The sequence below is a fragment of the Leopardus geoffroyi genome, chromosome X (assembly GCF_018350155.1).
Source record: "Leopardus geoffroyi isolate Oge1 chromosome X, O.geoffroyi_Oge1_pat1.0, whole genome shotgun sequence".
NCBI lineage: Eukaryota > Metazoa > Chordata > Mammalia > Carnivora > Felidae > Leopardus > Leopardus geoffroyi.
Window position 1 is genome coordinate 8,130,957 of NC_059343.1, and position 26,156 is coordinate 8,157,112.

General features: G+C 45.9%; 1 protein-coding gene across 4 annotated transcripts in view; it reads right to left on the minus strand.

Moving 5' to 3' along the window:
* Nucleotides 1-26,156, minus strand: part of ARHGAP6 (Rho GTPase activating protein 6) — a 453,678-nt gene that overhangs the window by 13,025 nt on the left and 414,497 nt on the right. For all 4 annotated transcript variants that reach the window (XM_045472356.1, XM_045472357.1, XM_045472358.1 and 1 more), the window contains exons 7-10: nucleotides 25,431-25,581; nucleotides 24,246-24,394; nucleotides 17,866-18,045; nucleotides 5,009-5,106 (exon numbers count right to left, since the gene is read on the minus strand). In XM_045472356.1, the coding sequence (XP_045328312.1) occupies nucleotides 5,009-5,106; nucleotides 17,866-18,045; nucleotides 24,246-24,394; nucleotides 25,431-25,581 (578 nt within the window). The remainder of the gene's footprint in view (nucleotides 1-5,008; nucleotides 5,107-17,865; nucleotides 18,046-24,245; nucleotides 24,395-25,430; nucleotides 25,582-26,156) is intronic.

A 26,156-nucleotide genomic window follows, 5' to 3' on the forward strand; every position in this document is an offset into this window, starting at 1 on the left:
AATCCTAGGAAAAGGAAAACTGAAATCATAGTCCATCTTGTAGCACTCCATGGTTTTGTGGAGGAAGGCATTCTCAAGGACAGCCTTTGAAAGGTTAAGCGAAATTATCTACATGATATTTATTTGATAATTTCAATGTGATGCCTTGAATTATGAGAAAGCCTAACGTTCCTCCATCATGAAGAAGGTAGATTTTTTTTTTATTATTCAACAGGAGAATCTGGTTCAAGAAAACAATTACCTTTCACTCCCAAACGCAGTGAAATTTGTTTTATTTCCATTTTGTTTCCAGAATATAGTAGGAAAATGCTATATTTAGCCTTGCATACCACATAGGTATGCATGGTTGTTTGTGATTTTTTAATGGTTAGCTTTTTTCCCCAGAACATTAAAGCAGCTGAAAGCTATTGAAAAATTGAAAAGTTGGCACATTAGGACTTACATCATTATATTAGGGTGAAATGCTTTATTTGCGCCCAAACAGAATTGTATTATTTAGTTCAGCTTAACTTAATTAAAACTTATTTAGGATTGTTACTTGCTCAGGAGAAACTGTCAAACAGCAGTTCTCTTGGTTGAAAAATAAGATAAGCAAAGAAGTATTTTCAAAGCATCACTGATGGGTTTGCTTCCATTTAGGCCAGCATACACATTTTCCCTTTGGCTTTGGGGTCCACAGTGGCTCGGCGTGGCAGTGGCCTTTAAAAAATTTTGTTTAATATTTTGCTCATCGTAGATTTTGGTGTTAACTTTGATTTTAAAAAATATGACAGCTCCACATCGTTCATTTTGATGCCTGAATTTTTATTTATTTATTTATTGTAAATGTTTTACTATTTATTTTTGAGAGAGAGAGCGTGAGAGAGGGAGGGGCAGAGAGGCAGGGAGAATGGATCGGAAGCAGGCTCTGCAGTGAGAGCGCGGAGCCCGGCGTGGGGCTCGAACTCGCGAACCGTGAGATCATGACCGGAGCTGAAAGCAAGAGTCGGACGCTCAACCGACTGCGCCACCCCGGCGCCCCAACGCCTGACTCTGTAGTACACCCTCCACTTGGGCACCTACGTGAGTGCCTCACTCTCCTCGCCCTGCTCTGGGCCCTGCTTCGGTTCTTTTCTTCTGTCGCAAATGCCGGAGTCCCACATGCCTCGTCCTCTTTGATTTACCTTCCATTCTCATCCCCTACCTCCTTACATCCCTAACTCAAAGGAAGGGGATCTATTTTGAGTGTCTTTGAAGAAAAGAGCATATAATTCTAATAAATATTCCAGACAAGCAATGAAAATACTGGAAGTCTTGCATTGTTAGTAATATAAATCTCTTCTAATCTCCCTTTGATATTCCGTTTTGGTTGAAGCCAAAAATCTAAGTAGACAAGCACAAGAAAAAATAACGAGTCCTCCTTCCGCCGCCCCAATGCTGTCGTCGCAGAAGAAGAGAAAAGCTCAAACCAGAACAAAACATTCAATTCCCAAATATCACTAAATGTTTGCTCCTTCAAAACAGAAATTATCGTAAATATGTTCTTGTTCTTGGTTCTGCACTCTTTTGAAAACTCGTTTTTCCACTCCCCATCCCATCTTGTGCAGTCTCCACGAGGGGCACAGGAGTCCACAGCTTTATCTAGGTATGTGGGCTGATGGCACAGAACAGAGGCTTCGGGTCACCTTCCCACTTGTGTGTCTTTTCACCCTCACCCCTCTCTCTGTTCCAGAACCAACACCACCATCCCGATGCCGACTGGATCAGGCCGGTACCGGTGGGCTTTGCCTTTAGACACCGCTGCAATTTAAAGCGGATGGCTTCCTTTTGCGTCATACTGCCTTCAGTGGTTGCTGTCTCGTGGATAGAAAGGTAGAAAGCAGTGACACCCAAGTCTTTGGTAAGTGGTTGCAAATGAACAAAATGGTGAGATTCGAAGTAACATGGTAGCAATCATTGACATTTATTAAGCATTCGTTAGAAATCAGATACTCTTCTAATAGCACAACAACTCTGTTTTACCTCTGCTTTACAGATGAGGGGACCGAGACAGAGAGAGACGAATCTATTTACCCAAGACCACATAGCTAAGAGCAATCTCCTGTCACTGTAATTCGTTGCCATCACTTCATAATTTAAGTGCCACCCCAAGCCTACCATTTAAGGGCTTCTGTGCTCTGTGCCAGCCAACAGTTTCCTTAATCACGCCCACAGCCAGTTGACGGAGTTATTGTTATGTCCAGGCCCTGGTTCAAGCTTCCCAAATGTCCAGGTCTCTTGACACCTCTCCGGTCTTCAAAGTTCACTGCAAATCCTTGCTCTTCTCAGAAGCCATCGCTGAGACGATAGGTCACATCTCTTTCTCTTCTCCAAACTCCAGGTGGATTTATGGTCTGGAGTGTTGGTTCCCTTCCTTCGTCAATGCAAAGACCCCCTTTTAATGTCAGAAAATCACCTGCCTCAAATATAGTACCGTGTGATGGCAAATACGTAGTATCTAACGTGGCAGAACAGTAGAACCACAGGGGAGATTTAAAAAATTCCTAATTTCCAGACTGTACCCTAGAACAAACGAATCCAATCTCTAGGGGTGGCGCTCAGGTATGGTCATTCTCAGGCTCCCCAGGGCATTCAAATGGGTAGGCAAGTCTGAGAACCAATGAGCCAGCACATATCATTCCACACTCTGTGACACACTTCCTAACATGATTCGCATTATTTTTATCCTTGAAGGCCTCCTTCAACGAGTCTGTAGGCACCTAAAGTTAGGAATGTGCCTGATATTTTCAGCTTTTGGTATTGAAAGTGTGGATCACAGACCAGCAGCATCACATCTGGGAGCTTGCTAGAAATGCAGATTCTCAGACTCCCTCCCCGAGATCTACCGATTCAGATCACCAGGAGGGCTTTGTAACAAGATCTCCTGCTGATCTGTATACACAGTGAGGCTTGAGAAACGTGTTTAAGGTATGAAGACACTCTACAGCTCAAGGGTGGGACTCTCAAACCTCAAAAGACAACCAGGATGAAATAAGTATTTATTTACGTATTTTTACTTCACGACATCATTATCAACCCTTCTGGGCTTCTCCTTGGCCTGTACCTAGAGGAAAACAAACACTCCCTCTCTCCCTTACTAAGAAAGTCATCTCCAAATGTTTTCTGTTCAACAATGCTAGTCTCTGACATCCACGGAGCACCAGTGAGCTCACTTCCCTTCCCTTGAACCCCTGATACACACCTATGATCATGGGCTAGGGTCGGCTTGCCTTGACCTTACAATTCTTATTCTTATAGGGATAGGGAACAGGAGAGGCTAGATAACTATGCAGCTTGGGATGGGCCTAACACATACGCTGCTTCCTTTCCCTAAGAGTAGAGAAAGAAAAGTTCACTTCTTGGCCTTTATATGCAAAGAGCATACCTGAAAACCACATAAAAATAACTTTCATCTACCATTCTTCAAAGCACAATATTTATACATTTAAACACACCATCTAAAAGCGGAAATTTGGCAAGTCAACATCAGTGGCTTTTTTAGGTGTGTGTTGTCCAGCTTTCCCACAGAGTACCCATGAAACATCATAAATGCAGCTTAACGAGGGACTCACGAACAGAAATGCCACCATGTCTGTTTTCTGGCGCGGGGAGGGAAAGGAGTGAGTTCATTAAAATTCTGGTGATGCGAGATCTGCTGTGAAGAAAAGCCATTTGCGTTAGTTTAAATTAGAACTTACACCTTGATGATGGTTAGAAATCTAGGAAAAATTTAAGAAGAACAAGACCATGAAATACCAGCCCATTAAGACAATTTGAATATGTTTTTAGTCACTCGTCGCTCTTGGGGCTTGACTCCAGGCAAAGTGTCTTACTCGAACCAGAATTTGGCCTGATCATCAGTGGCACAAGGATGATTTTTTGAAAAGCGCATGTGAAATAGTTTCAAATGAAAATTCATCTATCGAATTCAACATCAACATAAAGGGACAACTCAACACGTGTTGGTATTTGTAAGACACCACTGAACAGGACATACCATTATTTTATAGAGAGCCGAGAAAGGAAAAATGCTATGGATTACATCAGGACACGCCATTGATTGTCAGATGACTCTCAGTTTCAGAGACGATAAAACGTGGGAAGAAAGGTGTCTTAGAGTTGTTGCAATTCGGTATATTAAAAGCATAACATAAATGGCATTTTCATGAGAGGATGACAACTTTTCATGCCACAGATTTAAGGTTTGGTGCCATGGCAGCAACATCGCTCCTGGATAACGATGCAAAACTACCCTCTTAACTGGCTTTGCCAAACGCTCAGCACCCCCATACGTGCTGCCTTTCTACCAAATAGTTGGGATTAATCCTAAAATCTGACTAATGTAAAAAAGCCAATGCTCTTCCTTTGGAGGCGAAATGGCGGCAAATCACAGCCTACGGCATGGCATTCATTTTACTCATTGCAGACATGGCAGCATGTGGAGAGCAGTGTGCGTTTTTACCAAAAGGACGTCAACTGCGAAGAGGGGAAGAGTCAGGAGGGCGCACACCTCTAATTTCAAACGGGAACCCAGGCCTTGGTAGAGGCTTGTCTTGTGGTTTGGTAACGTGTCACTTGCGCTGATAAATGACACAAGTAAGATGCGTCCAGGCGTAGCCTGAGGGGCACGTAAGTACAGCTATCAGGATTCTAGAAGGAGAAACACTGAGGTGCATCACAGTCCTTTGAGCTTCTTGCCAGTGATTTAGTTCTTTTTTCCCAGTAAACACAGTCAAAAAGACCTTGAGGGGCTAGAAAAAGCCAAAAATGAAACAGAAAGCTCCCATAAGGCACGTTCTAATTTAATAAGTGGATTAGTCATACTGAAGCACTTTTCCGGATAGGTGGACTGACAAGATTCCCCAGGAAGTTGCCAAAATTCCACTTCAAGTCACCCTGCATGGAGTTACATAAACCTCTTGAATTCTCTAGAAAAGGAAAGAGGAATCCCCACGGCAGCTTTGGAAGAGGGGGTGAGTGGCATACTCACGATGACTGGGAGGCCTTTCTTCTGAGTAAATAGTCCACCACATCGGGGTCGGTCTCCAACAGGCTGATCAGGACTTCGTTCTGGAGATCTGGCGGAACCTGGAGGGGCCAGACGTTGAGGTGTCAGTCAAACCATTCCAGAAGGGGCAGAACTAGTGTCACTGGCGACTTTACGGTAACATAAAACAGAGCCTAAAAGGTCGTAACAGAGCAGAGTGGTTCACCAGTTAAAACCAAACCTATACCAACCCATAAAGCCAGTTTAATTCTTAGGATAAAGTGGATGATTGCCAAAAAGTCATACTCAATCCACACCGTCACACGTCCTATGACTGGAGATATAGCCTACTCACTTGGATACCTCTGTGCTTAGACTAGATTTTCTTGGCTTTGAATAAGCAAGACATCATGGTCAAGAGGGATGGTGTGCATAATTTATCGTCCAAATTATGCCAAGACAACGGACATGGATTATAATTGTTTTGGGCAGTTCTGGAACATAGGTTTATTAAGAGGGCGGCCCTTGAGCCAGACCGCGTTTGAGTCCTAGTTCCGTTTATTAGCTGTGGGACCTTCGGCAAGGTACGAGACCTTTCTAGGTCTCCATGTCCTCATCTGCAAAATGGAGAGAATGAGGTCCTCGCCACAAACGGTTGCTGGGGTGATCAAATGACTTACTATGTGTCGAGAACTTAGAACAGTACCTGGCAGAGACCAAACATGCGAAAACATGCCGACGACTATATCTGCACATATCATTTTGTCACTCGAAGCCTGCACTTCCCCCCCTCCTCGCATCCTGGTCCATGGACAATGAAAAGGCTCTCGCTTTGGAATCTGACAAGGCATTCACTAGAATTCTGTGGGTGAGCGCCAAGTGTTTCCCTAGGCTAGTCCACAGCGTGTTAGAAGACGGCCTTACCATGTTAAACTGCTTGTGTGAAAATGTTGTGTGAGGAAAGTCTGAACTCCACTCCACTGGGTTTTCTACTCTATAGACGCTGGTAGCTCAACTAACGGAAACTCAAGTTATTGAGAGAAAACAAAATTTCCGTCTGGTTCTCGCATACGAGGCCTTAGCGACCAGGCTCTTCAAAACTGCAGGGACAAGTGTTCACAGAATAAGGGGGCTGGTGGAGGAGTTTGCCTCCTGCCTCTTGCAGAACTCAACTCTTCTTGAGCTCTGAGAAGCTGGAAACAATTTTATTAATAAAAACAGGGATGACAAAGCAACAAAACGCTTTCCTTCTCTCATAAATCTGTCCCTCCCACTTCATCCCGAATCTTCATTAATCACAGTGCCAAACCCTACTCACACAAACTCAAAATCTGGGTTGCGTTCAAGCTTCTCTGTGTCCTTTCCCCTCCCTGTGCAGAACCAGGAGATCTATTCGATTTCATCTCTGCGAGGCTTGTTCCTACCTTCCCCTCTCTTCCATTCCATTGCAGTGATCCAAGTTTGAGCCCTCATGACCCCTTTGCAGCGGGCATCTGTTGGCCATTACCAGCTTCCATTTCCCTCTTGTTATAGCAGTTATGCCCCAAGTCCCCCAACCCTTAGCTCAGGGGTGATGCGTAAGCTGGTCTAAGGCCGCCATCATTCCCTTCCCAGACTACCACAGCTGCCTGCGGGATGGGTGTGCGGCCCCATTGGAGGTCACAAAAAGCCGGGAGGGTTTCCCTGAGGCATCTGAGGAGGCAATGTGGGGCCAGAAGCCCCACGGGGCCTCAAGACTGTGCTGACGGTCCGAGAAACAACACCAAGAAATGGAAAGAAAGAAAAGGGTCTGTTGACAGCATTTGAGTCCTAGGTACAGCTCTGCCTGGAGCCATATTTGCCTGTGGATTGTTCAGCTGTGTGAGCCTCAAGTTCCTTACATCACTTAAAAGTTTTTAGTCCAAAAGAAAGATACGTCCTCGATGAACCCGGGACGCAGCAACTTGCTAACTTGTATACCCTCTGTTCCCTTCACCTCCGGCGTCAAGTTTCTTCTCTGTGGGGTTGTGGGAGAGCTCTAATCAAGGCGCCTGCTCAGAAACCTTTTTATCCCCACTGCCGACGCCCTCGACTTGCTTGCTCGTCTTTGCCATTTTGTCCCCTGGCAGTCATCCTCACACACTCTCCATTGGCACCCCTGCACTTCTCCCCCGGGCCTCTCCCCACCCCGTTCCTTTAATTCATCACATAAATATTTGGCGAATGCTGCTCTTGAGTGCCAGGAGCTGGATGCTGGAACTCAGCTGCAAACCAAACAGACAGGAATCCCGGTCTCCTTGAAACTGACAACAAGTATGGAAAGACCGGCATTCAACAAATAAAGAAAACATAGCACGGGTCGCACGGAGAAAAAGGAAGCAGAGGAGGGCGATGGAGAGGGGGGTGGGGCAGGGCAGGGAAGTGCAATGTAAGTAGGATGTCAGGTCACAGAGAAACTGACATCTTAACAGAGAACTGAAGCTGATGAAGGACTTGGAGAAAATCACTCCAAGCAGAAGGAAGAGAACAATCTCAGGATCGTGAGTCACGAGCAGAGAGGAGGCCCGGCGAGGCTGGAAAGAATGAGGAAGGAGGCGAGCGGTAGGAAGTGGATCAGGTGGCCGAGGCCAGATGCTGAGGAGTCTTACGGGTCACGAGAAGGACATCTGCTCTCAATCTAGGCGGTGGGGGAGTCACTGGGGGTTTCGAGCAGAGGACTAACGTGAACTGTCGTCACTGGCTGCCGCATTGAGAGTAGGTTGCGGGGGAGCAAGGGGTGAAGCAGGGAGCGCAGAGAGGGGCCGTCGACCTCTCCAGAAGAGAGGGACAGAGGGCTGAACCAGGACGCTGAGCCGATGAGAAATCTTGGGATCTTGGCGACAGTGAAGGTAGAGATGATAGCGTTAGCTAATTTGCCGGCTGGAGGGAGAAAGAGGGAGGGAGAGGGCGAACAAGAAAGGTGCCTGGAAGCCCGGGGCTGCCACGGAGGCTGACTGGTGTACAGAAGCAGCAGCCAGAAGAGGCTGGAGGTCACGGCTAGGAGGGTGGCTTCGCTAGGGTAAGGGGGACTGGCCTGTGGGACACCCGAATGAAAGACAGATCTAGTAGGCAACTGGGAAGAGAAACTAGGGAGATATATACCGATGGCATTTAAAGCTCTGCGACCAAGCCTAATGGCCTGGGAAGGAGAAGAGAAGGGACAAGCCTTTGAGGTCAAGGCTGAGGGATTCTGTCCTCTTTATTGCATACATTAAAAAAATAAAAAGACCGATAGGGGTGCCTGGTTGCTCAGTCGGTTGAGCACCCGACTCTTGCTCTCAGCTCGGGTCTTGATCTCAGGGTCGTGAGTTCAAGCCCCGCCTGGGGCCCCACGCTGGAGGTGAAGCCTACTTAAAAGAAAACAAACAAACAAAAAAAGACGGATCATTTTTACTGTAAGTTTTTGAAACAGCACGGCCCAACAGATACACAGTATTCTATCAATTTGTGATTCTATCAAAGAGTGATGCCTAAAGGGTAAAAATGAGAGGAGAGCTCCTGTTTAAAAGATGAACAGAAAGTGCAAAATAATATAAGCCCACAATGTATATCCTGAGCACTTTTTGAAAGAAATTCCCATGAGCAAATGAGGAAAAATATTTGCTTTTCATGCCGTTAGTTTAATTAAAAATTTTCCATCCTTAGACACGTAATAAGAAATTTTGCTCCAAGCCCCCATTCATTCCCACTGAGGAATCAACAGCCTTCATGCATATCCTTCGGGGTGCCACAAGCATCACAATATTAATTCTTTGAGAGTGTATGGTGTGTCTAATGATAAATTATTAACTTGGATACGCTATTAGAATAGGTTACGGGGAGCATCATTATTGAAAGCATAACTTTCCATAACATTCTGTTAAATCATTCTGTAATGCAGAGTTTTCACTCGTTCAACCGGGCTTGGTTCCCAACCAATTATAATCACTGAGGTTTATTTTGCGTAGCACGCACGACTTTTACTTGGTAACAAATGCAAATAGAAAGGGTCAGTGTTATACATCTATCTATAGTTTCTTTTTAAAAGACCCCCAATGCCATTTTGGCTCGGGGACAGTATTTACAAGTAAGTAAAAAGATATCATTTAAAAATGTGGATCCACGTATTGTAGGAAGGGTAGGGAAAATTCTCCTATGTATTATGTAAGACTGACTACCCTGTACACGAGCCATTATTTTAATTCATTTATTTATATCCCATCTTGTTACAAAATGATATAAAGCAGCTTTAAAAATTCATTTGATAACGCCACATTTGTTTGTTTGTGTTTAAGGAATGGTACAGAAAATTGGGGCCAGTGGGAAAATGAGGACAGAGAATTGGAAAGGATGCCTGGCACGGACTTTTAATATTCGTACAACAGCCTCTGGTGCTGTTTTCTCAATAATCCCTCCAATCTTTGCCCCATTTGTGTATTTAATTTGCTATTATTTAATGAAACTGTCAAACTACTGGCCCAGTTCTGTTGGATGAGCATTCATTTTCGGTGAAGTTCCATACTTAAGAGAGAAACAAAAGTTGAGGGAATGAACGGACAGGAAACAGGAGCTTACGTAAGTCAGAAATATCCAGACAGACCATTCCTAGTTGCGCTCCATTGCAGGAATCGGGACGTTGTCAAAAGAATGTCTGACTAAGATTCGATAGCCCCTGAGGTCCCGTTTTTATAAGCTTCGTTGCTTATTATCAATTAGTGTAAACTTGGATACATCCATGATCTTCTTTCGGATTCTGTTCCTGCATCTCAAAGTCCAGGCATATCCTATGTGTCCCATTTGCCTTTATGGAAGTGTGTGAGGATCAGAAAGGCTGACGGATTTGAAAGCACCTTACCAATTGCCAAGAGGCTTAGAATAAAAGATTCTATTCGAAACAGACAAAATAATTAATAAACACTTAGAAGAAAAAAATAAAAGCGGATAACATGGAGATGGCCTATATTTGTTCTGCGACTTTTTTCTAGACTAACAGGCATCCATCTCTGCCTCTTTTCCTGTCCACTCACAGAGAAGCATCACTCTCTTCTCCTCTGCTTAACACTTGGGTGGGTGACCAAGTGGTGGGATTTCCTCTTGATATGTCTCTACTCCTGAACCCCACCCCCCGCCCTGAACTGCTAGAGTTAAAGTTTGTGACCAGTTGGCCGCTCATCTGCAATCGTCTTGAAGCCAACTCCACGTAGCTTCTCCCTTCTGGTTCCTTCTCTTCCGCCAGACCTCAAGACATCATTAGAAGGTAAGTTGCCTGAAGGCAGGGGTGGTCGGACTTGTCTGCCCAGAAGTGATACAGGCTCCCAGGGTTGTAATTCTCTTTCAGCTAGCCCCTTTCTCGGAGAGGGCAAGCACGTGCCTGCCAATCCTGGCCAAGGTACCCCAAGTGGGGGTCTTGAAACATCTCTTTTCATCACGGGATGTGATGATGGCTGCGAGAGAGACTGGAAATAACTGCGTCTTCTTTTTCCTCTTTGCTGCCTGCTCTTTTTTCTCCTGAAGCTCCTACCTGCACACCCATGACCGTTCACCTACTTACTCAAGTCAGTATTACGCTCTTCCAGAACACCAGCTCGGGTGGTGTTTTCTACCCAATGGATGCTCAAAAAACATTGTCGGAATGGCTACAAATAATAAGCAAAAGAACCCAGAATTATTGGTCTTTATGGTATACACTTGTTCTGTTAGCTTTGTATGGACGCTTCTCTCTGCTTATAAGAGAGTACCAATGTCACGTTCTAGCAAAATACCCTTGCTATTAATTTCTAGAGTTGGCAAATAAACTTCCGTTCCCAACTGAGGATCGTGAGAAATTTTCTGACACGTATGCAAACTACTGTTCCCAGTCATATAAAAATGAGGGATGCCCGGCTGGCTCAGTCAGTAGAGCATGCAACTCTTGATTTCCGGGTCATGAGTTCGAGACCCACGCTGGGCATAGGGATAACTTTAAAAAGTGAAAAATGAAACGTATGACTCCATATTCAAACACATTTTATCTTTTCTCTTCTGGGATTCTGTATACAGCCAAACGGAAACTAAGGAGGAGGATTGCGAAGAACACATTAGTTTTTAAAATCAACCAGTTCTGCACATGTGAATGAAGAAACAAAACCCAGCCCCAGTGGCTTCTTCACTTACAATGTATTGTTTCACATCAAAATCTCTACTGGGTTTTAGTCAACTATTCAGTAAGTTTAGATATATTCCAAGGGTACCATTTATGGTTGTGTTTATCCGGAGACTCAACTCCTTAGCTTTTCATGTGTTCCTTCAGAGCAGAATGCTATTTCAAAAATCAAAAGAACTTTGGACTCTCCTGCTTCAGCGGAAAAATGTAAACAGTGCACATATGAAGGGATAAAACTGTCACGATCAAAATCCACCCGATCAAATTAAAAATGAAACCTTGAACGACTGCCTGGGGCATAACTGCCATGGTGTAGTTTATTCTATGAACCACAGAGAGGGGAAAATGGTTCAAGTTCTCTCCATTTACTAAGTCACTACAACAAACCATTAGGGGCTTCTCGAAGAGCAATTCCCAGGACACAGCCCTATCGTACTTGCCTCTGGGTGTTCCAAACCAATATCCGTCCCTTGGCGCTGGACCACGAAGGATGCTTTGGCATTTAAAACTGCAACACTTTCCAGCAAAAGTAAATATCACTGGAAGTCATGGTGACATTTTTTTAAGTTAACAAACACACTGAAAGCAATCACTTGAGCTGTTTATGGGAGCCAAAGCTCAAACGTGGGCAGGCCCAGCCTAGAATCTTCTGTGTCACTGTGGTGGAGGATGGATTCCTATTATGTAAGGGGCTCTGGGTGCATCTGGAGGGTCAGAATGCATTTAAGTTCAACACATTTTTCTTAAGTGCCCGATACATGCGTGTTTGGCAACTAGGGCATGTTACTGAACAGAGTCGAGGAGCCCAGGACCCGTGGAGATGGGGAAGGTGGGGGGAGATGCCAGGAAGGATGACGAAGAAAAACCAGCAGTCCTTGCTCCACGGCCACAGGGTAAAGGCGGTGAAACTCACTAGGACCTCCGCCCCTCCCTGCCTGTGTGTCGCCAGGGGTGCCTGCGTTCTGTCACTGTGGGCAGGGACCAGGTGAACAGGCTCCAGAAGGAATGGGAGCTGGCTCTCACAGCCACCTGCCGGCCTGGACATCCAGCGGGGCGGTGTTACGATTCGTCCAGAGGGATGAATGCTGTTAACAGCACTCTGCTCCCCATTTTCAAACGGGCTAAAATTGCCTCTCTCTTCCTCCTCCAAATGGACTCCACATGCGAGACACCATATTAATGCACCTTGTCTTTGGGGGGCCTCATGCTGTAGAAATAATTCACTTAGCTGCCGCGTCACTTGGGCAAACTCTCTTGGCTTGCTCCTCACAACACGGTGCTGCTGAGGTACACAAAGACCGGCCTGAGCCCTGGGACGTAAGCAGTGGTTATTTAAAAAAAAAGTAAAAAAAAACTAAACAGGGGCGCCTGGGTGGCTCAGTCGGTTAAGCGTCCAACTTCGGCTCAGGTCATGATCTCGTGGTTTGTGAGTTCGAGCCCCGCGTCGGGCTCTGTGCTGACAGCTCACAGCCTAGAGCCTGCTTCAGATTCTGCGTCTCCCTCTCTGTCTCTGCCTCTCCCCAGCTTGCACTCTGTCTATCTCTCAAAAAGAAAAAACAAAAAACAAAAAACAAAAAACCCAAAACATTAAGAAAAAAAAAAAAAAAGCAACAGTGGTTGTATGAAAAAGGAAACGGAAATCATATAGAATTCTCCAGATACGTTGGTAGGGGGTGGTTTCCCATTTGGTGACCCGGATCACTGCTTGACTCCCTTGGACTTGGCACGTAAAAGCGGTTTTAAGAAAATGCAATTTGCATCGGGGAATGGAGAGAACACAAAGCGGGGCTTGGCCTCCGAGCCTGGAATCCTCGTGTCGGCCTGTGACCCCTGCTCCGGGTTGTTCTCAGTTGAAAATTCCCATGTGCGCGGGGCTGGTCTCCAGCTCCGGCTGACGAAGCAGCGGGGTGGGAGTGCGCTGGCGTTCCCACGTCTCCGCTGCACGCTGGGCTCTTCACGGGCCTAGAAGGGGGTGCCGGCTCCACTTTCCCTCTTTCCAAAAAGGAGCCCGGGGAGGAATCAGTTAGTATCGGCCCTCAGAATGGGCTGACAGTTCTCTCCACTCTGCTCTGAAGCTCTTACTGATTCCAGGAGCAGCAATGACTTTTCTCTGGAGTTGCCAGCCTCAGTTATGTTATGTATGTCTGAGCAACGACTCTCAGAACGATGCACGTGCCAATGATTTAGTCGGGGAATGCTTTCTGCCTTACAAAGATACCAGAGACTGTTTCTGGATATGCATGACCCTTCTCTTTTATTTCCAGTGTTCCCAGAGAGCATCATTTCACGTTATTCAGTTATTCAACTGTTGATGTGCGAAATACAGGGTCATAATTTAAAGGCGAGGGGATCTAAGGGGTATGGGCACTGAACCAGAAACAAACAAACAAACAAACAACAGAAATGCGTATTTTTCTGGCAATATATTGTTGTACTTATTCAACCAATAATATATTATTTGCCTTTTGGAGCGCCAGTGGACAAAAGACATGAGAATCCCTGCCTTCAGAAAGTTTGCACGTTCTATCGGGTTTCAACAAGCACAATAAATGAGTAAGTTATACAGCGAGTTAACAGGTGACGGGTGCTAGGGACTCTGTACATGTGGGAGCAGGTCATGCTTCTACAGAGCCGGCAGGGTGGGCTTTGCCACAGAGGCGACACCTTTAAAAGTGCTGTGATAGGGCAGCATCTTATCAGTTTCATGTAGGAAGAGCAGTGATCTTTCTTATTTGCGTGCCTAGTCTATGTCAGTTCTTGTCCCAAGCGTCTTAAAGTGTCATTTCTAATTCTCAAAATGATCCTATAAATTAGGTGACTTCATCTCACTTTTGTACTACGGGAAAACGAAGGCTTAGTGACGTTGAGCATGGGCCCGAGATCCCACGGCAAATATACAGCCGAGCACGGATTTGAATTCTGGTAGCGCCTTCCCAAGCTCATGGTCTTTCCCGCCTCTTGGGGATTCCCCAAGATGTGGTTTCCCAAGGCGTGGTTCAGAGATGACCAGAACGGCCAGGAGGCGTTCATGAGAAAGTGTGGATTCCTGGGCCCCATCCCAGCGCTACCCCATCTGATTCTCTGAAGTGTGGCGCAGGAATCTGAAGGTTGGGCAAATTTCCTTGCCACCCTGCTGCACGCTCAAGTTTGAGAACGACTGTTACCATCTGCTGCCCTGAGTTTTGATAGCGTGCTCATGATGGCTGTTATCAGGACCTCTCTCCAGCTCTAGCATTTCCGAGCCAGCGTCCGAGAAGCAAACAACTGGTGTGCTAGCCTGTCCTAGCCAGACTCTGGAACCGTGCGTCAGCCTCTGGATCGAGGCGCCTGTTGTGTATGATGAGACAAAGCCAGGTTCTTCTCCGCCTTCTCTCATTAACTCACATACTGGCCATGTGGGAGAGGCAGTCCCAACATCAGAAAATGAAGGACATTACTAACACTCAGAACAAACCCTGGGTCCTCGCCAGGCCTCTACGGGTCTCTCTAGCCCTTCTATCCATTCTTCGAAGGAAGCGCTGCCTCCAGGCAGGTGCATTCTGCCTTCACGGACAAACTCGCGGCCACCTTTTCTGACAGGTCTTCCTGTCTAATGCCAACGGGGAACAAAGCCTTCCTTTCGGAGCTCGTAAATCCTTCCGAAAGCTGTGAAACGGCACAACGGCTAACACACTTCAACCATCAGGCTTCAGCCTTCCTTGTTTGGAATTATTGTACTAATTCCGAAAGCTTCTTTAAAAACACAAAACAAAATTTGTCCGCCCACGCACAGCAGCTGTGCCAACGCAGCCGTCGGCTTTGGTATAACCAACTAGATTCTGAAATGCCAAATATGCCAAGACAGCGTACAAAGTGATGGGATTCTTTTGTGCTTTGTAGAAATAAAAGAGGCAAAATCAGTGTGAGGGCATAGAGCCACGTAGAGTTTAGAACTAGAAGGCAACTTGGATCTTGTTCGTTCTAACCTCGTCCTTTGATAACTAAAGAGATGGAAATCTCAGAAGGTGACGTCACAAAGTTAACGTGTGGCAAAGACGGGGCTATAGCCAAGTTTTCTGACTCCAGAGTCGGTTTGCTTTTTACGGGCCCTGGCCTGGGGTCTCTGGCCCACCTCTCCCCCTACCTCACAATTTTTTTTCCTCAATACACAATTCCCATCATCCGTCTAAGGAAATCAAGAATGCTTATAGTAATGGCTCACATACTCTGACAAAGGTGTCCTTAATTCCCCCGCGTTTAAACCTTTTGATATGTATAAGGAGTAAAGATTAACAATATGGGAATCGTATGTCCCAGAACTACCATGGAGTCACTCATTAAGTCAACCACTATCGCTTGGGTTTCTACCATGTGTCAGGCACGGGGATAATGCTGTAAAGGAAGTAGATGGTAAAGGCCACAAATTCATCCTGTCATGGAGCTTGTGTTGTAGTGGGGAAACACACAACAAACAAAAGAAATGAGTACAAACCCTGTGTTAGTAGCGATGAGTGTACATGGTGGGTGGGGGGAGGGGCCGTGTCGTAGACAAGGTGGCCAGGAAAGGCCTCACTGAGAAGACAAGACCACAACTGGGGAGCACAGGTAGGAGCTACTACCCAAGAAGACTCTCAATATCAATCTCTACTGAGAACGGCAAGCGTAGAGCATGTTTGGAAAATGCTGGAAAAGGTGGAAGGCTGTGTTCTTCCGCTGTTTGTAGTAGTCCGGGTGGCAGGAAATGGGAAGGAGGGGAATGACACAATGAAAATGGCGGCAACTGTGCTTTCAAGGAGGCCGAGACTGGCTGTGTTAGCATCCGACTGGATGAGAAATGCCTGATGGTTTGTGGTTTTATCTAAAGAACTTTGCTTAGAATATAGAATTTAGAGAACGGAATTAAGATTGGCAAGAGGTATTCTTTTGTTAAAAAAAAAAAAATCCAGAGAGCATGAAGTAATGCCAAGATGACTTGGCAAGATGATATGTGACTTAAAACTTGAAGAAAATGTTGAGAAGTTCAGATAGTTGACTCATCCCAACATGTAATTAATTATGAGCATTTTGGCTGAAGTGTGAAACTTATATACAAGCAATGACTAATTCTACATTTTTTTGAGAGCTTATCGTGTGCAACACAGGGACGGCGCTTCAGAGAGTCAAAGACGAGCGAGAGCCCGCTCTGCCTCAGTGAACTGTTCATTGTATGTAAATCCCTTTTCTCTTCTTCCTGGGCACCCAGCAGGAATCCATTTCCCAGCTTCCCTTGCAGTTAAGTATGGCTTGCGCGATGGGATTTGAGTAGCCACGATGGATGGCCCTTCTGGGTTCTCCCATGAAATCCTAGGGGGTCGCAGGGTCTCAGGATGCAAGGAGCTAAAGTCCCTAAATTGTTAGCTGCCAGGCCGTCTGACAAACATCTGATTAAACTTTATGTCAACAAGGTATTTACGTCTGTTGTGCAAAAATACTGAGACTTGAGCCAGCTCACGTGGCCCGACTGATACAATTATTAATTAACGTTTGCACAGAATTTTATAGTCTGCAGAATGTTTTCACATATCAAATGATTCTGGGCACCACCCTGGGAAATAGGTCGTATTTTTATTTTTTTCCCACTTCACGGAAGCTGAAATCGATGCTTATTGAGCACTGAGTTACTGGGTCACGATCACACAGGTAAGACACGGAGGGCAAAGATTTTAAAGCACCGGCTCTCAAATGTACACACAAAAAAATATGATAATTGGTGTAAGACAAGCATGGAAGTAAATCTAATGCGAGGCATTTGATAAATGTAGACGAAATACTAAGGAGATTCAAAAGAGGGAACTAGCATACTCGGGAAGAAGCCACACGAGGCTCTAGCAGAATAGGTAAGATTTATGATGAGTGCTTGCAAGTTGACAGGAGAAATGGGAGAGGAAACATGGAGAAAGTTCCTGTACATTCTGATATGCGATAGGAGTGGTGAACAGAAATAGAAGAGAGTTGGCATTTGTTCTAATGTTTCAAGGGAAGTGGGAGTGAGCAGGGTGGTGTTTTGAAGCAAAACAGGAACTGGTAATCCAATACAAATAAAAAAGAATATTTATTGAGTGCCTGCCAGATGGAGGGCCTTCCAAAAGTGCACAGAGGATACAGAGAGGAGATAACCAGGGCACAGCCCGTGTTTCAAATGCATTTATAAACTACTAAGGGAAATAGTCATAAATGACTGTAACACAATGTTGAGTAGGATAAACATCAATAAGAACAGTAATGGAGTTCACGGGACAGAGAAGTGACATGAGAAGGACATGGGAGACAGAGGTGAGGCTTCGTGGAGCAGCTAGAAGGTCAAGATGGACCTTGCAGGAGGTGCCATTGATGGAGACAGTCATGAATTACATGAATTCATGAGGGCCACACATAATTCCCCCAAAGAAGGGTTTTATCAATACTTTGAGCAAGGACATTGCTACCCGAATAATGAAATGACTCCAAATTGTGACCGTTGTTTAGGGGCCGACGAAATGAAATTTATACCATGGGTAGGTTTGTTTAAACATGGAATCGCAAATTTCCAGTGGCATCACAGCTATGTGAATTTCTACGTCTACTGAAACTGTCTGGTTGCCAACGAATTCAGGCAACGACCGGCACTCTAGAGCAGAACACGGTGTGCATGGGTCTCATTATGCCACTGAAGAGAATTAATAGGCCATTTACTGAGATGTCGTGCAAAAGAAGAGCCACTTACCATGAACAGGGCTTCATAATTTTCAATCATCTTCTGTACCACAGCGATGATGGCTGTGCTCTCCTCAGCCCGGGCTGAACTCTGGACCGAGAATTCTTTGTCTGAGGATTTCTGCTTGTGCAGCAGGTTGGGTCCAAATATGGTGGCCAAGTTTAGAGATGTCATTTTGTTCCCAGTGACCTACAAGAGCAGGGAATACAAGGATTGGTGTTATTTTTGCTTTTCAAACTGCTGGGTGGTTCGGTAATCGAAGGAACCTTTTCCCCTTTCTTTTCTGCAAGGACTGTATCATTTCTGGAAGAATCCATGAGGAGCACTGTCATTTTCCTTTTGCTTCGTATCTTGGATTGACTCTCATAGCTCCCTGGTCATTTCAATAGCATATTAAGCACAATTTTACATCTCAAAGGTATTTGTTGTGAAACCGGCACTCTATAAATGTCTACCCTGTCTGCTTTGCTTTTAAAAACTACTGATGTCCGTCCATCCATCCATCTAACCAACCATCCATCCATCTATCCGCCAGCCAGCCCTCCATCTATCCCTGCATCCATCCCTGCATCCATCCATTCATCATCTCTCTATTAAATCACCCACTAAGCACCTACCATAGGCTATACAGTTTTCATGGATTCTCACTATTTAAACAATTTTCAACAATGATGGCACTACAGTCCTTATTTTAAAGAGTTCACTTTCTAGAGGGGAAACAGACATATCAGTCCCAAGTGGTGAGTACAAAGTATGAAGCTATCAGCTCTGGAGGCCCCAGGGACACTCCAAAGAGGTGGCAATATTTGCACAACACCATGAAGGAAGAAGCAGAGGGGCTGGGGCAAGGGACAATTCCACTGCAGGAAGAACGCTGGATGCGAAAACAGAAACACGTAGAACACATCGAGGCATGCCAGTGTGGCAAAGGGCGCTACAGGAGAGGCAGGCAAGGCCATTGCCGCGAGTCCCCCGGGGGGCTAGACTGCCCTTGGGCGAGAACCACCGATCCAGGCACATGTTTATTTCTCTTGTTGATACGAGTTGAAAATCGAGCAATGCAGGGATACGTCCGGGACCCATGGCTGCTCAGCCTGGGAAGATGTGCCCAACCTTCAAGGGGCACCCGGGCACACAGAGCAGAACTCAAGAGTCCGGGTTCACAGCCACGAGAGAGACTCCTGGTCTGACCCTTGTCCTGGGGAGCCCCGAGCTTGCGGCTACCCGGCCCTGCCATCCCCGCGTGGCCCCGAGCGGCACACAGTGGGTGCTATTTTTGGAAGGGGAGCCTGTTTTCAGGTTTCCTGCCAAGTGAAATGCTTTTGAATGGTCAACACTGGGAATTTTCAAGGAAGTGCCCTTTGTGTAGGACGGTTCAACTATTTTGTCTCTGTTTTATTTCATTCATATAAACCTTGCCATGTTTTTTCCCTTTATTTTTCATTTCTCTTCCTGGAAGTTCATGGCTAAGGATAAACTGAAATAGGTGTCATTTTCAAATTCATCCCTTGAGAGCTCAGGCATCTCGAGGGCCTCCCCTCCCCTCCTCTTAAAATCCTATCAGGGTTTTCCCTGATTTTTTTTTTTTAACATTAACAAATAGAAGATTTTGTTTTCTTTTAAAAGAATGTTTAGTACAAGGACGATCCAGAACTCGGTTTCCGTTCCCTTCTTCTCCTGTTGCTATTCTGGGAATGCAATTCAATCCGTCTGTGAAATTGTACATAGATCCCAGCTGCAGACCATGCTGCTGGGGCTTGTTAACGCATTTTTGTTTTGTTTTGATCTGTCTTTGGTTTACTGCTTTTGAACCTGGAAAGGAGACTGTTCACAGACAGCCTTCACTCTTGTGCTCGTGTGTCAGCATCTACGTATCCATATGTCCAGGTCATAACCATGTGTGCTTGGGGGCAGTTCGCTAGTTAATGATTAGCCAGCCAATTAAAGGAACAATTTTATCTTTACCCAATAAGCATCCTAGATCATTTCTAAACAGAATATGACTCGCTCACATGTATTACAAGTTTGGCACGTATAGTCACCGGAGTAGGAACTTCCCACGGGCTGTTTCAATTCTTTTGCACTATAAGCTCATGAAGCAGCTGGGCTGTTGTCCTTTTTCGACAGACAGGGAAGTGATGCCCGGAGCCCAGACCCGAGAAGCCACCCTGCATCTTTGTCCCGACCCTGCGCCTCCCACCCTTCACCCTTGCATGGTGGCCCCCGGCCCCTGTCACAGAATATGGGGCAATGGGAACACTAGCTTTAAAGGGTCGGGGGAGCTGGACTCAGGGTAGGGAGAGCGAGGCAGTGGGCCTGCTCCGGTTCCAAAGCCAACCTCCCATTTTGTAGAGGTATGCACCTCCTCAAAGATCACTAATGTCAGCTTTATGTTGGTGGCTCATGACTCCTTTTGTGCCTCGTAGACTCTTTGAAGAAATGAGGCCAGCCATGGACTCTCTCACCCAAACGGTGCATAGTTACACCACATTTTCCGTGCGATACCGGAGGGTTCCTGGACAACCTGGGAACCCACGGCTCAAGAGGTCTCAGTTATGTTCCTGCAATATTCTTTCTAAAAGAAATGAAATCTTTCGTACATTTGGGAATTTCTCTTCTCCCCCAAGGAGCAAAGCAGATAGTAAACAAAATGGAATGAAACAAAGCAAACACTGATAGCTAAACACCCTGATTTGCTAAAATACCATTCTTTTCCCCAAGAAAAGCACTGACGGACGAGCCAACAATTTTCCCCAGGTCCGTCTTTTCAAAATCTGTAAGATCCTAGCAGTTAGGGATGCAGTAAATTTTAAATTTTAGGTGCCAGTTCGAAAGGAAATATTATGTTCATTTTATCGAGGAGAAAAATGACCTCCCCCACCCAACTCTGTACGTTTCCCTCTTCCTCTGTTTTACAGAAACAAGTTCATGTGGCAAGGCGCTGGCTAGACCCTGTGTGAGCCTCCAAGCTTCTAGATGTGCTGGCCCCCCTTCTTCATGCTCCGAGCCATAACAACTATCCAACAAATAGATAACGCACCTAACCCAAACCACCAAACAGGGAAGAGGAAAAGTCAAAAACTGCTTTGTTTCTTGACGGTAGTTTACAGTTTGATTTTTGCCTCCCTCCACTGCGCTCGGCCTGTATTCTCTACCACCAAACATTAAGCCAACAACCTCTCTCTAGTTCCTCTCCGTCCACTCCTACTTCGACCAGAGGGGTTTTTCGCTAATTCCCATCCCTGAGCGGAGCTGACATTCGATCCCTACACGCCTGCTGATGCGCGGTTTAAACTCGGTCTCCTCGGTGATGCCCCTCTTAACTTTTCTGGACCACACTCGCCACTTTTTCTCTGCAGCTCCGGAGTGAGTCCTCACTGCATTCCCTAATTCTCTCTTTGCCTTGTGTCCTTGCCTCTGCCACCTCCCAGAGGCCACAGCATCCGAGGAAGAGTAATACGAAAATTGCTGAACAACACTCACTCGTTTAGAGGAACTCAGGTGCTCAGGACGTACGCGATTCAAATGCCAAGGCCACTGTTATGTGGAGACATTTACAATGTGAACTGCTGGTTTCCATATTGCTATTTATACAAAAGCCTCCCCACTCGCTCTCTCCCTGCCTCTAACCAATCTACAGCGTGGGTGATACTACCTTAGTGGAATCCTTCCAGAGATTCAGGGCTTAAAAGAATTAAGCACCTATTCCCTTACAAAGGCATTCAGCACTCTACAAACACAGCCCAATTTCCCCTCAAACCTCACCAGGACCTTCCCACTCTATGGCCTTTACTCGAATCTAAGATGGCTGCGGGGGCCACCTGTTTTCCCGCGACTTCGAACCAATTCACAGAAACAACACTCTCCTCATATTTCCCCTGCTGCTTTAACGTTTGATTCCTAGCCCTTCGTTTTGATTCAAGGTTTAGGCCAAGGGTGTCTAGAAACCCTTGCGAACTCTTGACTCCCTGTACAACCTTGCTGTTACTGGGATATCTGCATATTCCTTAGAGTAAACCACTCTTCTCAACCGCTGTGCGGTGCCGGTTGAAGAAATTTTATCCCCAAAGCTCAGAACTCAGGTTTAGGAAGGTTAATAGATTTCTCCAAGAACACATGGTCACTTAGTTATAAAAGCTACCGAGTGTTCTCAACCAGGGGTGACTTTTCCCCCCTCTCCCGGCCCCCACGGGATCCTTGGTAATGTCTAGAGATGCTTTCGGTTGGTCACACCTGAGGCATGGCGGGGAGCTGCTACCGGCATCAGGTGGGCCGAGGCCAGAGATGCTACTAAGCATTCCAGAATTCACAGGGTAGCCCCTACAACAATTCCCTGCTCCCAAACATCAATCGCACGGGAGCTGGAAGACCTTGAACTAGACCCCCAGTGGAGGGTTTTTCCTAATTTCTATTCTAGATTTCTGCTCTTAGTAAGCTAGACCACTTTGGGTTTGAGCCACCGCTGTAACTACTAGTCACTGGACCGCCCCGCCCCCTCTTCAATATGACAACTTTGCGTGAATTGGAAGAAGGAGCCCCTTCCTCAAGATATTTTCGTGCCATCTTCTGGGCTATTGTCTTACTAACTCTGCGACTATGGGGTGCACGGTGCCCTCCCCCAGAGTTGTGAAATGCACAAGTAAGCAACGCGCACAACAGTAAGTGGAGCTCCCTGTGGGCCACGAGGTAAGTTACTTAGCCCCTCTAGGCCCCGGTTTCTACCTCTGAAACACGGAGGCAACTATATCTGTCTTGCGTAGGGGAGGATGCGCTGTAACGTATGGAGCCCCTGGAGCACAGCCAGCACGAGGTGGGAGACACATCAATGGAAACATGCTAAGTTTCATTGGGACCTGTCTAGGAGTATTTTCTACTTTCGGGCATAAGTAATGGAGGCCTGTTCCGCCCTTGGACGGAGCGTCTGAAAATGAATTCTAAAAAACGCGAGAGTGACTTCAATTGGACTTTCTGCTTTCCTCGCTGCCTCCTTAATCACACAGACAGGGTCCTGCCTCTACCCAATGATTAGGCAGAGGAGACTACGGTTTCTGTTACATCAGTAGCTGATAAAGGACGACACCCAGACGGGTAATATAACTACTTAACAATTATGAGAATTACAGCATATCCCCAGAAGAGCTGTGTCTGCTGAAATCAGGTGTCAGTGCCATATTATGAAGCCTAAAGTCAGCAGAGGGTTCACTAACTATCACTACTATAGAGATAAATGGCTAACTCAGGAAAGTTCCGTCCTTACGCCAACTGGAAGGTTGAAGATAAGAATTGCAAAATTGTCGTTCTGGATTAAAGTGAAAACATATATATGTTTTCATATATATATATATATATATATATACATACAACCATGATTTTTAGCAAAGAAATTTGACAAACAGAACAGAATCCATGATAGGGCTGAGTTCTGCTTAACAAGGATTGAAGAGAAAAGTTTCTGTGTTTAAATAAATTTAGAATGCCTTTGGCCTCTTCTCATCTGATTTGTAATGAGTGTCAGCGTAGTAAAGGGTCTGAGATCACCTGGGGAATCCAAGGTCAAGAAGCATGACGGCATGGTATCCAAACGGGAAACACATCTCTTGGTAAGGTCAAGATTAAACAGGATGCTGGCTAAATGGTCACCTGAAATTGAAGCCGGCATCTCCTTTGCCCAAGGGTGAAACCAAAAAACACCTCGAAGCATATGAGTGTGACCGAAGAGAACCAGAGCCCAGGACTTCAAATGGGCAGAGGGTGGGGTCACACTAGGGCCCGAGTGGGGACCGGGCTCAACAAGAACATCCCAAAAGGGCCCACAGGACCGTGCAGTTCCTTCACCTGGTTTGGAAGCAGGACTGACCCTCCGTTGCATTGTGCTGGCCTGTCTTGGCGGGACGGTTTAAGGAGAGAAAGGACACCAGACTTGTAACTATCGGGCAGATGGGAGCTTGAGGGACCAACTGGAAGAATAACGTGGCCTCATATTTGGGCTTCAAGTGAAAGAAGCAGACCGAATTAATTACAAAGACAGCAATCTTCCCCCATCCCCATGACTCCGTGTTGTTCATGATCCTAAGCCCCTCCGTAGCTCATTTGTTTGTCTTCTTCATACCAACGGAGATTCAAGGTCTTGAGCAAAGCACCGTCAGGGAAAATGACAGCCTCGCTTGGAGGCCGTCTTGAAACACAGGAGGTTAAGGGCCCGTGCGCTCTTAGGAACTGTACCGCCGGAGAAAACACTAGTTCTCATTCTACATGGACAGCTAGGGCAGGAAAGGGCAGGCGTCCTTTCCTCCAGGTGAAACACTTAACCGAACTAACGCCCACTCTTCGGCAAGGGGACAAAGGATGAGTCCCAGCATGCAGGGCGGCGGCGGGGGTGGGGTGCCTACCTCTTGCCCATCTTTGCTGACGTTGTCGTTGGCGTGCCTGGCCACCATGGAGAGGAACTGGAGGAGTCGGTGGAGCGTGTCGCAGTTGCAGGGAGGTAGAAGGTAGATGAGAAGCTGCAAGGTACCCAGTTGTTCCTCTGGCTCCAACACTAAGCAAGGCAAAAGGAGGCATTCTAAGTCAGTTCAAGGGGGAGCTCCCACCATTGGGGCTCGGAGAAGAGGCCCCTCCTGACGGCTTTCCGAAAGGGATTAGCAAGGCAAGTCACATTCCACTCCACCCAATGGGAGCCCTGGCTTAGCAATTTAGCACGAGGTTCTATGCAGGCCGTGAAGATAAACCAGACCCAGGGAGCTGCAACATCGAGAGAAAGCATTCTAGTCCATGGTAGAAAGATAACTTAATTTCGCTTACTTTCTTCTCCCTCCTTTCCCTGGCATTACCCATCATTTACTTTGGGGATCGCAGGCTCTCGTTTTCAGTAAATATTTACTAACGATGACTGGGAATCGGTGAACACTCGCCATGTTGAGTTTATAGCAGATGTGAGGCCCTTTTCCGTCGAGCAATGCACAAGGAATTGCCTTTTTGCTGGCAGTAGCCAAGACACGGCACAATGACTGTCTTCTCTCTCTTTTGTGATCCTATTTTAATGGTAGCGTTGGAGGAAGAAATGTATGGAGGCTGACACAGCTCTGGCCTGTCCCTCCTCCCTCTCTTCCTTTACGCCTCCACGGGATCTGCATCTATAGCCCCGGGGCAGCCATATTGAAAATTCCGGCACTGGACTATGCCATCCTGCTTTCCCTGGAATGTCGCCTGCTGCCTTTTCTCACTCTGGGTTTCTGTGGCTCCCTCCTTCCTCCTACCAGTAATGCGAACTCATTTTTAGGCACAGACTCAACGGGAACTCTTGCTGTTACTTCAAAGCATCAATATATAGCACTCTCTACTGAGCTGGGGTCATTTGAAAGCATCCCAAATTCTTCTTTGTTCTATCGCAACTTTCTTCTTGCTAACTGTCCCCAGGGGAAATCTCACAAAATTCCCCCAAATAGCCCACTCATTAGAGACCAATAAATAAGAACAAAAGGAGGTACTGGGAAACGCATGCACACGGTTTGATGAGTGAGTTGGACATCCCAGGACTCCCGGGACACATTCCTGCAAATATGTGTATTACGCACAGAGAGTATTGATGAAGGCCGTGTACAGCTCCCTGGTGAGAAGGGGGTCCGGCATGTCCCTCAGGAACTCCTTCAACAGGGCAGCCACATCATGAACGCTGTGCTCTTCCTCCAGAGAGACATCGACCCCGCGGTCAAATTCCTCACGTAACTGGAAAAATAATGGTTCAAGTGGCAGCCTTATAACACCATACCTCAATGTTCAGTGTCCAGCAAAATAAAAAAAGGAAGTGCTGTGACATGCAGGATGTGGTATTAGGCTTATGCAGACACAGGAAAGGAGAAGAAAATATGTCACCTTGATCGACAAAGTCTATGCATCCAGTCATGAATATATATATATATATATATATATATATATATACACACACACACACACACACATGCACATATATACATATATACACATATACATACATACATATACATATATGTATACATATACATATATACAATATATACATATATGCATAATACATATATACATATATACATAATGCATTAATAGTAATAAAGAATATATATGTATTTACATGCATTATTAAATAAAAGTATCTGTAGGTTTGAAGTTAATGATGCAGGCAGAAAAGCTTGATAACACCATCCAGAAGGTTGGGAGGAAGAGCTAAGGGGTTAGGTCAACAGTAAATGTGGGAGGGAGGAATGAACCGATTGCACAGCAGTTTTGTGTGTCAGCAATCCTACTAGGTTGGAATTTTGACATTT